Source organism: Thunnus maccoyii, chromosome 15 (genome assembly GCF_910596095.1).
Source record: "Thunnus maccoyii chromosome 15, fThuMac1.1, whole genome shotgun sequence".
NCBI classification, from domain to species: domain Eukaryota; kingdom Metazoa; phylum Chordata; class Actinopteri; order Scombriformes; family Scombridae; genus Thunnus; species Thunnus maccoyii.
Window position 1 is genome coordinate 23,198,553 of NC_056547.1, and position 13,714 is coordinate 23,212,266.

At 41.2% G+C, this 13,714-nt stretch overlaps 1 protein-coding gene across 1 annotated transcript in view; it reads right to left on the reverse strand.

Annotated features, from left to right (window-relative positions):
- Positions 1–583: 583 nt before the first annotated feature.
- trim71 (tripartite motif containing 71, E3 ubiquitin protein ligase) overlaps positions 584–13,714 on the reverse strand; it is a 32,843-nt gene continuing 19,712 nt past the window's right edge. Inside the window, exons 3-7 of the mRNA XM_042434570.1 lie at positions 11,722–11,856; positions 7,300–7,542; positions 6,574–7,071; positions 5,618–5,758; positions 584–5,369 (exon numbers count right to left, since the gene is read on the reverse strand). Coding sequence (XP_042290504.1) covers positions 4,797–5,369; positions 5,618–5,758; positions 6,574–7,071; positions 7,300–7,542; positions 11,722–11,856 — 1,590 coding nt within the window. The 3' untranslated portion in view covers positions 584–4,796. The remainder of the gene's footprint in view (positions 5,370–5,617; positions 5,759–6,573; positions 7,072–7,299; positions 7,543–11,721; positions 11,857–13,714) is intronic.

Below are 13,714 nucleotides of genomic sequence, written 5' to 3' on the forward strand. Positions count from 1 at the left end.
GCCTCCCAACCTTGGAGGATGTTAAAAGCTGCTTTATGGACACAGTGCTGCATGTTCCACTACAACCACATGATTCCACCTAATAGTCTAATAAGGTATTGCTGGTGTGGAACATTTAGCACCAAGAGATGGAGAAAAATGTATTTTCTGTGGTCTCTGTTCTGTCTTGTGTTGCAACCAGCAGCTGGCTCTAGCGAGTGAGCATCAACATGATCCCATTCAACCCTTTTCTTCACAAAATACATTCTAAAAGGGACGATGAGCATCAAGTGGTGTGAAGTATTTGTACTTTTTTTTTTGTAAAAGCAAGAAAAAAAAAAAAGCAAAAACAATAATTAATCAGGGGAAACTAATCAAAAGCATTACTTTTTTCAGATTGAGAAATAATTTGTTTTATAATATGTAAATGGACACACAAAAGAATCAGACTAGTACTGAGAGGTCATAACGGGGGGTGGGGGGGGGATCACTACATCATCACTACGGGACACGTTTCAATGAGACACCTGCAGGGCAGGGCTGCTGAGAACTACCTGAGTTTTATTTTTTTTCCTTTCTAAATTTTCCAACCTTTTTTTTTTCCTTTCTTTATGAATATACAATCATTAAAAGGAGGTCTATGACCTTGCACACGTCACCTGGTGCGGCTTTGCTTTTTCTCTCTCTTTAAGCCGTGAGAGGCCAGAAATAAAATGGTGGACAGAAACCACAGGGGCCCAATAAAATAAAAAACAAACAAAAAAAACCCCAGCCGAACAGGAGTGCAGTCAACCGATCACGTGCTCAGCAGCCATCACCACACTTCCTGGATTCTTGTAAAGATGAGGAGGGAAGCTGATTGCTAGTTTTGTGCTGAAGAAACCTAGCTGCTTCTCACATGACAGTGAGAGAAGAGAGTTCCCGTTACTAGGTCCAACACAAAATGGCCGCCGTATGGATTCATCATTGTTGGAAAGGTAAATCTATGCCGAGTAGGAAGCTTTTACAACTTCCTAAGTCACAGGGTTTGAGCGTGGAAAGGACAATATGTTAATATGTCTACCCATATTATTAATATTAGCAGGAGCTAAAGAAAATTAAGCACTAATGGTCAAGGGGCACACCAGCCTTCTGCATTTATTTGAAAACTCTGCCTCTATTGTTTCTCAGGAATTGAGGCACGGCCGGCTGAACAGGTTGTGCTCTGCAGAGCCTCTAGAGAACAGGAAATACAATCGCAAAGGTCAAAGGTTAATTCCATCCAACGCAATCCTAACACACACATACACATCTTTGGGTATATATTTTGGTAAAAACCATCCCAATAGCCAGCTACCCACCCCATCTGAGTTTTTCAACACCTATCTGAGAGACGTCAGTATAATACAAGGACTTTTTAAAGCATGCAACAAAATGAAAAACAAATAAAGGTTTAAAATACATTTTTCCTCTTGAAGAGTGAAGACCTAAGGATCTTAAAGATAGAATTTTGCAATCTTAATTAAAAAAAAAAAAACTGATGCAGACATGAATGAACATTTCACAGAGTAATACTGAAAAGCAAAAAACAATCTTACAGGTGAAACTAGGTGTTGGGTTCAAAGCAGCAGGGTCTGTGGACTCAAACTGGCTTGCCATCAATGTGCTAATAGCTCCACTTAAATAATAAACCTTTGATGTTTGTCTAAACCACAGTCAGAGTGGTTGAGTGTAGACTTGTTTCGAGGTCCTCCACAACCAACATCAAGCATCCTAAAATCCACACTGAAATATTGGTAATTTGTGCTGAAATTAGAGGTCATTCTTGTGCGTTTAAAAGGCGGACTTGTAAAGTTCTTAATTCTTTAAAAGAGGCTGTTTCCTCTTCCCCTCACCCCTTGCGCACAGTAACAAAGTACAAGTGGAATCTGCATGTTCATCATCATGAGGTAAAGATAATTGGGGCCCAGCCCTCTTAAGTGCATCCAATCAGAGCGCGAGGATTTATCCTGAGGCGCTCTGATTTAACATTTGTATCTCTGATATAATGGTCCAGTGACGTTTGTCGTCTACAACAGCGTGGTCCAGATGCCAACCCTGTTTGGCACAGAACTCTCAGAGATCATTTTGGCACAATGCTTTCATCTGAATATTTGGTTTCTTGGTGATAAAAGGCAAAGTTTACCAGGCAATTTACAGTAGATTCAACAAACCGAAAGCTGTTCAGGGCTGCAAGATGGAAGATGACCATAACACTAATTTTATTTCGGCTTGAAACAGTACCATGATCTTTGGTCCTAGAGTTATGGGACATGTACTGTACTGTAACACAAGAGTCAAAGAATGAGGTATATTTGTGATGTATAAATATCTGATGAGGTATGCTTAAATACAAGAGTAAAAATGAGGTATTCAGAATGAGAGTAACAAGTTGAGGTATTTGAATGTTTAAATGCACAGTAGCTATGAGTGACATACTTGAGGTATTTTGCAGTTGAGGTATACGAGAAAAAAAAAAAAAAAAAGAGGTAAAACGACCATTGAGGTAAAGGATATCTGAGATATGAGGATGTAGATCCTGATCATGTGCAGACGGGCCCTCTCCTCAGAGGTGAGAGCCTGTCGGTGAATCTTTTCATAGGTCCCAAGATTCTTTGCTAGGCTAAGGAAGTGGCTAACAGAACCTTCATGGTCTAGTGCTGCCAGTGGGACACAGATTGAACGAAGGGCAAGGGGATTCAAAACCCCACAATGCTCCCACAATGCTTTCACCACAAAGAATTAGCATCAATTTGCTTCTATAGTAATTAGTTTGGGATACAAAGGATAATTTGAGATGCTACTTTGAGTCTACAGGCCGCCTAATATTAATAAACACGGGGTATTGATCTGGGGCATTGTTTGATAGGATGAGGCAAAAAAAAATGCAAGGGGTAGAAAGGGGTTCTCTTTGGTGCGGGTATCTTCTGTTCTCCACACAAACATCTCCGCAGACAGATGAAAGGATCTTCTTTCAAAACCTGCCTCTCACAGCGAGGGCCTCATCTTAGCAGGATGTGAAAGTACTCATGCACAATAAAACTGTGACCCAAGCACACTAGTTTTAAGCCTGACATGGACAGTGCTATGACCTCTGGAGTTTTGTGAACTTTAGACTTCCCAACAACAATGATTATTTTTAAAAATGTCTTTAAAGGGTTTTTTTTTTTGTTTCTTTAATTGCCAAATCTACTGTTGGCCATTGTGCAGAAATTCTAACTTTGGTTGACTCTAGTAGTTGGTCTAGAGACCTTCATCTTTAGAGTACTGGTCTACTAGCGCTCGATCTGGAGAGGTCTCCTCAACTCCAAGCATCAATATAATAGGGCAGGGCTTTGTGATCGCGCCCTCTCATTGGACTGGACTAAATCCTAGGCCCCAAGAGCCAAAAGATGTGGCTTTCAACCACAATCTACATCCAAAGGATTGTTGAGTTAGGCCTTTAATTTGATGTCATTAATGTCCTCTGGACGGCCAAATTAGGTGTCAACTTCTGAGGCTTTTGTCACACATGCCTCATCGAAAAAGGTGTCATTCAATTCTATGATTAAATCTCTACGTTAAGATCACTAATAGATCCAGATCTTGGAAAATTCATCTCCAATATCCTTTGGTGGGTCCTCCCTTTTGGAGGAGACACAGCTGTTCTTGCATACTAATCTTTGCATCTTAGTTGTTCATGCAACTGACTGGATAGTTATGCCACAGGCTGTCTTATTTTATCAAAAACATTAGTTTTTCCAGTCTTACGAGACACGATTTTGGGGCCGGGGTGTATGGATGATCAAACACTTTGGATAAATTCATTACAGGGTTTACATTGGGGATCATTTTAGGGATTATTTTGGAGATTATTTCCTAAACTTAACATTTTTGCTCATCAGTGAATTTATCAAATCAGCATCCACTATTAATCAATTAGCCAGTAAAGCTAGAGGGAGATTCTGAAAAGTACTGATCATTTTAATCAGTCCTACCATGACCTGAGCTAATGTTGATTCTATCAAGTTTGGCATGGCTTTGCGCTTTCTTCTTAGGCTATCATGATACTACAAACTCTGCAGAGCCACAAAGAGAGAGGGTCAATGCAGAAGCAAAAAACTAACTAGCCTAAAAACATGAAAGGACACTACTTTACCCACGTTTCCTCTCTGAGCAAAGCCTTCTAATGAGAATAAATCATGCAGCCTCTACAGCGGTCTGAGTATTGTCCCAGCAACAACATTCAGGAGGTTCACTTAACTCATATTTCAAAATGCACAGCAAGAATTCCATTAATCCTGTGCAAATATCAACTGAAGAGTCTATTCTTTTTGTCTCTCTTAAATAACAAAGTATAGAGGTAGACTTTTCTTCTTTGTAAAACTTCACGGACTAAACCTCTGCTCATTGACTATGAGTACATTCATAAAGAGCTAAATGAGGTAGGTATGGAGCAGAGGGTACAAGATTTCAAGAAAAGTGAGAAATTCCCTGAGAAGGATACTTGAGGAAAGCTTCCAGAAAGGATTAAGAGCAGCTGAGACTGGGGAAGGGAAAAATGGCTCTTTTTCTACTGATTATCAATTTGTAGAGGTCCCCTTTGTCATACATACCACAGATATCAGATTTGGAGAATATTAATGTAATGAAGAAAAATAATATTTAGTTTTAATTTCCCTTCACATCAACATGCTCTCAATCCTCTAAGAGCTCTCCTCCCGTTGTGTCTGTTTTCTGATTCATTCTCTCTCCTCCGTTTCCTTCATTGAAAAAACTGCAAAAGGGCAAACGGAGGGAGAGAATGCAAAAATACATTTTTAGAACTTGAGGATGCGATTATTTCCAAAGTCAACAACCACAATGACTCCGTCAGGCGTCACAGCCACACCGGAGGGGCGATCCATCTGTCCGAAGCCACTCCCCTGTGTTCCAAATTTGCATAAGAAGTTTCCGTTGGGCTCGAATACTTGGACTCGGTGGTTGCGGGAGTCGGCCACAATGATGCGGTTCTCCTGGTCCACAGCGACGCCCTGGGGCCTCAGAAACTGCCCGTTCCCAGTGCCCTCAGAGCCCAGAAAGCGAGCTGACTGGCAGTCCGGCCGAATGACCAGGAGCCGGTGGTTGTTGAAGTCAGTCACCACCAGGTGGTCTTCGTGGTTAAAGGCCACTCCTCTGGGAGAATCAAAGTGTTTCCACAGAGCCCCTTCAAAGCCGTACTTGTTGAGGAAAGAGCCGTCAGAGGCGAAGAGCTGGACGCGGTGGTTCCTGGTGTCAGAGACCAGGATCTTACCCTCAGAGTTGACAGCCACATCCCAGGGATAGTTGAACTGCCCATTCTTGGTACCCTTTTCCCCAAACTTCAGCAGGAACTGGCCCTCAAAAGTGAACACCTGTCAGACAAAACAAATGTCTTAAGGCCCAACATGTTTACATTTGGAGTAGAGAGAGTAAGCATGAGGAGCTATGTGTTTACACGTGTTATGAGCTTACATGTTTAGAAAAGTCAAGACTTATTTATGCTTTTTATAGCCTTTGGTAAAACTTTCCTGTGGTTTTGGACTTTCTGATACATGTACAAATGTAATGGAATTCCAGCTATTGTGCAAAATAAAAAGGTTGTTCAAATAGGTTTTCATACCTGCACACGGTGATTGTCCTTATCAGCCACGATGATTCGTCTCTGACTGTCACATGCAACCCCAGCTGGACGATCAAACTGACCAGGCCGAGAACCCAGAGAGCCAAACTTATGGTGGAAGGCACCACAGGGCTTGAATATCTGGAGAGGGAAAGAACAAAAACTTCATGTAAGGCGTCTTCTTTAGTATTACAAGATGTACCTGCTCTACAGTGATGCTCACACAATAATGATCAACTTCAGTTATATTGTTCAGTTTTAACAGAATGGTCCACAATGAAGACTCTCTGCTTGCCTCCAACGGACACACAGCTAACATTTTCACTAGTCAAAGCAATACACATGTGAGTATTGCTTAAGTAAATATGTAAGTAGTTAGGACCTTCCTTGTATTGTAAACTTTTTAGGATGTTTGTTCCTTTAAATAAGTGCTTTTTTTAGTTCATCCATTTACACACACAAAAAGCCCTTTCCGGGACAAAACATCACTGTGACTATGATGTATACAAATGTGTGTGTGTGTAAGGGTGAGAGGAAAAGAGGAGGAAGTACGCTTCACTCACTCTTCAACACAAACAGACTTACTGCTACATAAATATTTCTGCCCAAAATCAACAGTGTGAAGTTGGCATTAACTGATGAGTGACTCAGAAGTTAAATATAATCTCTCTACATCTAATTTAAGTGCAGATTTCTTTGGTGCTCATATGTCAGACTGAGTAGAGACTCTACAGACAGAAAGAAGAAAGTGTCGACTGAAGGGCCTCTAATCCAGAAAATAATAGCTTTTTTGACATTTGCTTTATCCACATAAAAAGTTCATTTACTTCCATCATCTTTTAAAGTTTTGTAAATAAAAATGATGTTTGACACTGGCAAGGTACAGAGAAGTAAGGCTTGTAACCACTGATTCAATGACAGCACTGTGGTAACAGGGAATGAAGGACATGCTCTACCTGTATGCGGTTGTTGCTGCGATCAGCCACCACCACATATCCCTCCTTGTCCACGCTGATTCCCCAGGGACGACATAGCTGACCATCTCCCTCGCCTTCGCACCCAAAGGATGACACCTGGGAGCCCAGGGACCCGTAGCTCCGTCCTGACTTCACGATTACCTTGAAGGGGCTGCCTTGGATGTGCTGGTTACACACCAACACTGACACAAGGTGCTCCCCCTCACATTTGGGCAGGTAACTGACGGTGTACGAGCCATTCTGGTGATCCGTTACCTCCGCTGCAGACAGGTCGCCTTCGGCAACGGACATGACTATTGCAGACACCGTGTCCCCGCCAGAAAGACGTGGCTCGCCGTCATGGTCGTATCCAATCACAGTAAAGGAGGCAGGCTTGCCACGAAGCGCACTTTTCAGACCCTCACCATGGGCTTTGGTGACCGGGGCAAAGGCTCCGCTGCTGATCAGGCCCATGGACTGGATGGCTATGTACAGAGCCTATGAGAACCATGATGGAATATGTTCAGTTGCTTTGTATTTCTTAAAAAGTTTACATGTAAACTGAGAATAGATTTATCATCAAGGGGAACCATCATCATCAAGGGGAACCAGGCACATTTATACTCCTAACTACTAACATTAAATCAGACTTAAAAACATAGGAATACTTCTATAATGTGAAAAACCCTTTAGCCTTTATGCCCTGGCCATTTCCACAGTGCCTACCTGGTCTGGAGGAGTGAACATGAAGCGGTCGTCCTCCTGTGGCTGCAGCAGGCCTCTGAGGGCCTTTAGTTCATGGATCTGGGTAAGCATTCGCTCCCTGGCCAGCAGCACGTCTAGGTGGCGGCCCTCATCCAGCACCTGGCTGACAGCAGCGATGGTGCTGTCCAACTTGGTCAGACTCTGGTGCAGTTTTTCCACCTGCAGGTACAGAGACTTGGCCTTCACCTGACGGATTTTCTCCACCTGAAAGGGGAGAGAGAGCAGAAATGCTTAAGGAAGAAAACAACCAGAGCGTATATTTACTATCATTCACGGGAAGTGTGTTAAACAAATAGCAGATTAAGCAGGTGACAAAGACACTTTTTGATCCTCTGTTGAAATGATGATGTTTTCGCAGCAAAGGTACAGTTGGCAGCCAAAACACAAACATGGTTGCACTACACTTTAGTATTTCATTTGGTGTCCTAAGGTATTACTACTGATTGGTCACAGCAAGTCTGCCCACAAGATGGCAGCAATGTGCTGACCATGCCAAGTCTGCCATGCATTCAGGTGGAAGAAGAAGAAAACTGGTTGACATGCAGCTAGTTGCCTGTGCATCTATTTAAATAAGAGTGTCAGTGTGTCAATATTAACCAATCCAGTAGAATTTAGGTTAAGTGAAGGGAAAACAGGTAGGAGAAGACTTCAACTGTCTGAGAGCATTAGATTTATTTGAAGTTGAGTTGTTTAACTTGATGGGCATAGAGGGGAAACAGGACCATAGTGAGTCTAACTCCAACTGTAGATTATTGACAAAATGTTAATTGATTCAGTAATAGATTGTTTTCAATATAAAAGTTCTTCTATTACTTAAAATAACACATATTTCTGTGTAATAATCATGAATGTCATAAAGAAAGAAAGATAGATATTATCTTTACTGGGGAGTTTCCCTTCCAGATTATTATGTTTCCATGATTACATTACATACTTCACATGTGGCAACCCTACAATATTAAATGACTACTATAACTACTACTGGACATCTTACATATTTGCATTTTTCATTGTGATGTAATATTTCATAGAATGGGAGACATTATTTATGGAGATTTTATGAGAGCTATGAGGGTTGCTGTTAGTCTACTTTTCATCACAGGGTTACCTGCCGTAAGCTATGGTTTTGGCTTCTTGCCAAAACAATAAAACAGCAGACAATAAGGAAACAATGTCGCACACAGTACAAATTGACTAAACTAATCTTTTAAAACTACAATAAATAAAAAAAGAGTAATAAAGTCAAATCATCAGCTAATCGTTAAAAAAAAAAGAAAAAAGAAAAGTCAGACCATCACTTAACCGCCACACATTTGTGATACCGTGTGAAGACAGATAAAGTTACAGTACAGTCAGTGAGAATAAAGCATTAAAGAGGGTGGCAGAACCTGAGAAGCAGGGATTGGGCTGTTACTTACCGTCACCTAACAAAAAGAATATAACACAATAGCCTGACTGCCTCTATGGTTAGAAGGACTTTTGATAGTAGGGAGGGACTCTGAAAGAAACAAAAAGTCCAAAAGAGAGGGGTCTTTTGTTAATCCTAAACAAAAAGTGGAACTGAAATTTGCATCTGTGAGACTAGAGTTACACTTTATAGTCACTGAGGACAAAGATTCAAGTTAGGCTTTCTGATGGACAGACAACTCGCTTTAGTTCCTTGGTGGAAAACAGGAGAATGGCAGAGTTGGTGTGTATTTCACAGAGTTACAGGGCAAAAATCCCTGAGACACAGAAATGAAGGGAGACCTTGATGTTCAAAAGTTACAACATCACATTGCCGGCACACCTTCTGCCCAACACATTCATACAACAACATATACAAGACACACCGGACTCATAGCTGTCAAGAGTCTCATGTTTGACCTGAGAGTCACAGTAATGCCTTGAATCTCTATAATTTAGTGACACAATGCTGAGTCACTGTAGCGCAATTCTAGATCCAGTTTCTGTTTTCCTGACAGCGACGTCAGCACGGGTGACCGTCACACTGGCTAGCAGTGCAGGAAGCACCAGCAGAGTAATTTCCAATAACTTGTGTGATTCAGGAGATTTACATCTCACCTTGCAAGCCTTTTGCACCTGTGCTGTTACAGCAGTGGAGCAGAGCGGCATGTAGAAGCAGGTAAAGAAAGTGCATCAGAGCATTGATACAGCTTTCCATCAATGCAACACTATTAGGCTGAAATGACCAAATCCCTTTAAACCGGAAGAGTGGACTCACTATTTACTAGGTTGACCATTAAGCTACAATTCCTCATTAGTCTGTTGATTTAATTTTTTGATTAAATAAGTAATGAAAAATGCAGATCCCAGTTTTCCAGAGCGCAAGGTGCCATTTTCAAATTATTTTACAGACAACAGTCCAAAGCCCAAAAATGTTAATTTTACAATAATATAACAGAGAAAAGCACAAATCCCTACATTTCAGAGGATAGAACTAGCTAATGTTTGGAATTTTGCTTTATGACTCAACTGTCAGCAATCAATTTTTGACGATTAATTTTCTGACTAATTTTTTCAGCCCTATTAACAGGTATGCCCTCCTATTACAAACAAAATTACTTCAATACAAGTAGTAGTGAAACAATATCAAGTAAGCCTCCTACCAACTTTGTAAGTACTAACTGATAATCGTATATAATCCATCAGCACCACCCTACTTTACATGTACTGTAGCTTTCATCTGCCCCCACTGGTATTCCTGAAATTCTCAACATCATTCCTCCAAGTACAGTAAGCTTAGTTGAAGAAAGAAATCAAGCACTGCAAAACGCAAAACTCATCACATAGTTGCATACTCGCATACAAGAGGCAAAGCATCTACATCATTCATTACACGTGTAAAAGTCAGTCAGTCGATCGGGAAAAAAAGATATAAACTGTGTGTGTGTGTGTGTGTGTGTGTGTGTGTGTGTGTGTGTGAGGGTTATGGTTGCCTGTAATGACTTTATCAGGTCAGGGATGAAGACTGAGTTCTGTAGTCGTGTTGGGGGGGATTAAAGCGGGAACATGGGTAAGTGAAAACCTTCTTTGTGACACTTTGACCAGCACACACACACACATACACACGCAAGCAGTAAAATGTGAGGGAGTACGACACAGGTCAGTTTTTACAATGTCACTGAGCCTGCTCTGAGGGGAAGGGGAAAAATAAAAGTGGTGGGTGTTAAGCTAAATTAATTGTTATGCCCTCTCAAAAGAAACTAATATGTACATGTACAAACATTTTACTGGATTCACATTTGCTTTGTTTGTTTGTTTTGTTGTTGTGAATGTGAATTCATGAACATTAGACACACTTGACTGGTACGATGCATGCAATAATACAGCCTCCATTTTATGCCATTTTATATCTGTACTCAGTATATGACCAGAGGGTTGAAAACACTGTTAAGCCAAGGCTGAGGGGCCTCAGGGATGAGGGCTCTTTCTTTTGCCCAGAAACCTTCTTATTCTCTGGGTAACCTTAAACCTGGGAGGCCCTCGCAGATTGTTCCCTAAGTGCAGGCTTCAGGCCAAACAGATCTTTGTTTTTAGTTGGTTTAACCAAGTTTAAATAACCAATGCTGACAAGTGTACTATGTGCTCTGCTGAAAGCACACATCCCTCTCCTTTCTGTCAAGGTACAGTCTCTCTGGGTTAGGAAGCAGCTGCCACTTTATTAGGCACATATAGATAAAACTAATGTAGTGTGATACAACAGCCCTGCAATAAATCCTATCTTCATGAAGGTTATATTGTCCAGTTTTTGTTAATACTGTTCTGTTTCGTTTGAGCTTTACAGCTGTTTTGGAGGCTGTAGTTTGTGGTGTGACGATGTCAATGTTATCCATCTCTCATTATACAGTACATTAAACCTATTGTAAAAAAGCCTCTGTTGCAGGCTACTCAAAAGTGAGTTTAGGTATGGATGTACTGTGGGTGGCTGGGTAAGGGGTTGAGGAGGAGGATGTACAATAATGGTTCATAATATGTATATTCATAAAGCGAGTGTTACATTTGTGCTCAAGTGCGTCTTCTTGAATTTCATTTGACCAGCTTATTATGAACCTCCTATACAGAGAGTCTCCAAATAAAGAGGACAGTCTTCCTTTGTTCTGTGAGTGTAACTGTCACAGATGGTAATGCAATAAACTATTAATAACACATCCAACGTGAGAAGAAGCCGTGTTGTTCTTGAGAGTCAAGGTGCCAAAAACACTTGGGTGAAAAGTAGAGAAAACACTGTTCCTGATAGTTATTGAGCAATAGTGCCAAAATTGGCCACGTTTGGGCTAGAGGCCTCTGACTAACACAACGTTACATTTGTAGTGAAAACTAATACTGCCAAACATAACAAACAGTGACTAAAAGTGGATGAAGATGAAGGTAGCAGCTCACCTTCCACAGTAGTTCACACTCCCTCTCCTCCAGCGCTTTCTTGTGTCTGAGGACAAGGGCCTTCACTTCAGTCTGCACCACCTTAGCCTTGATTTCCACCTGCTCCGCCATGGCCTGGACCTTCTCCATGCTTAGCTGGGGACACAAAACAAACACACTGATATGATCTTGTCTGCTTATTATAGCCAGGATGAGCTGAAGAGAAACAGAAAAGGCTGTAATTTAAAAATTGACCGGTACCAATAAAAAAGGACCAAACAGTGAGACAGAAACACAGAGACACTAGATGTGGAGATGAGTAAAGACAAATAATAAAAGGGATGTCTAACACACCACCACTGCCTGGCCTGTTTTATTACTCAGATGGGATACAGATCACCTCCAGAGACAGGATGCAGAGGATCAGGAAGCATTAAAAGAAAGGACACTCTATGTGACATCTTCCTGGCAAGTGAACAAACACCTGCTGAGTTGTTGTGATCTATGCTTCTCTCACATTTAGCGGCTTCTTTGGAGGGGAAAAGGAAACACGGGTCAGGAATAGGAAGTCACTTCACACTGGACAAAATGATGTAACTTCCTGCCAGGCTGAACCCCTACTCAGTCATCTTTTCAAACTAGGCATCATAAAAATTACGAGCATATCAAAGCGTTAAATTTGAAAGTGTTTTTCCCCTCAGCATGCAGTAAGGCTCAGTAAAGTTTAAAATCACCCAGCCCTACAGAACAGTATATATAATGTGCAAAGATATTACTTTTGGCATCATTTACAGAAAAGACTGTCTTTGTATTGTACAGGAATCACTTTTTCTTAAGTGATATATTTCTAAAGAATATTGTGAAAAGATGATTATAAGTTCATATGTTCTAAACGTATTGTCATAAATATTTCTCTTGTAATTATTGTAACAATTAAGAGTGATGATATTTTGTATCTAATCACTTTGAAGAAAGGGTTGATCATGATGTTTTGCATATATGGTATTTATTGTGATTTGTCGGTCACATGGGGGATCAATTAACTGTATATAAAGGAAACAGAAGCGGCATCAGACACCACCCTGATGAAGGTAAGATGTGTGACATGTTTTCTTTTTGCAGGAATCACTCTACAATTCATGTACAACAAAAAGAAATCATCCTTTTTGTACCTTTGTAAATTCAATCCATAAACAGCAACTGTATGACATAAACTTGAAAATCCCATCTTAGAAGGTTTTAGTTTTTACAGCCCACAATTTGGGCTAAATGCACATTTTTCTCTTTGTCTCTCTCCCTGCCCCCGTGTGTGTTATCTGGCTTTTCCTCTGGCATTTCTGGGAGGTCACAGGGTGAACCGGACCTCACAAGGACGAAGGGGAGGTGGGATAAGGCTTCCTTTGTGATATTGGCCGTAGGGATCAAAGGTCACCCAAACCTTATAGGTCGTGATCTGCAACCCCTGTCTTAAGACACATACCGCCCACCCCCACTGCACCCCTGCAAGAACAAAGCCTGGCAGCAGGGTCCTTTTCTCTTTCGCCTGGCCATTGGGGTGGGTCTAAAGACTCAAGGGTCAACTAAATCAGGCCTCCAGAGAGGGAACAGCAGGGAGGGAATCAAGAAATTTGGGGGAGGGCTGTTATCAATGCGTAATGAGGAAGGAGGCAGGGTGAGATTTCATAGCCACCAGTTTTCTACAGTTGTTTCTGTGTATTTTATAAGATACTCATGTTCCATTTCTAAAGATCATACTAATTTATTGTTCTCCGATTTTTTTTTTCCTTTCTCCTTTGATTCTCTCCCCTTTCTCTCACTCCAGCTCAGTCTTTCTTTTCAACACACTTCTGTCTGCTTCTTGGTCATATGGTCTCCATCTCTGTCTCTGTGTCTCCAGGTTCTCTCTTTCCATCTTTCTTTCCACATTCCCAGAACAGCACAGCTTGGAACACAAAGAGGGTCAAACTGACCAATCAAGCTGCAGAGGGAAAGAGCTCTGGCCAACCAGGAGGTC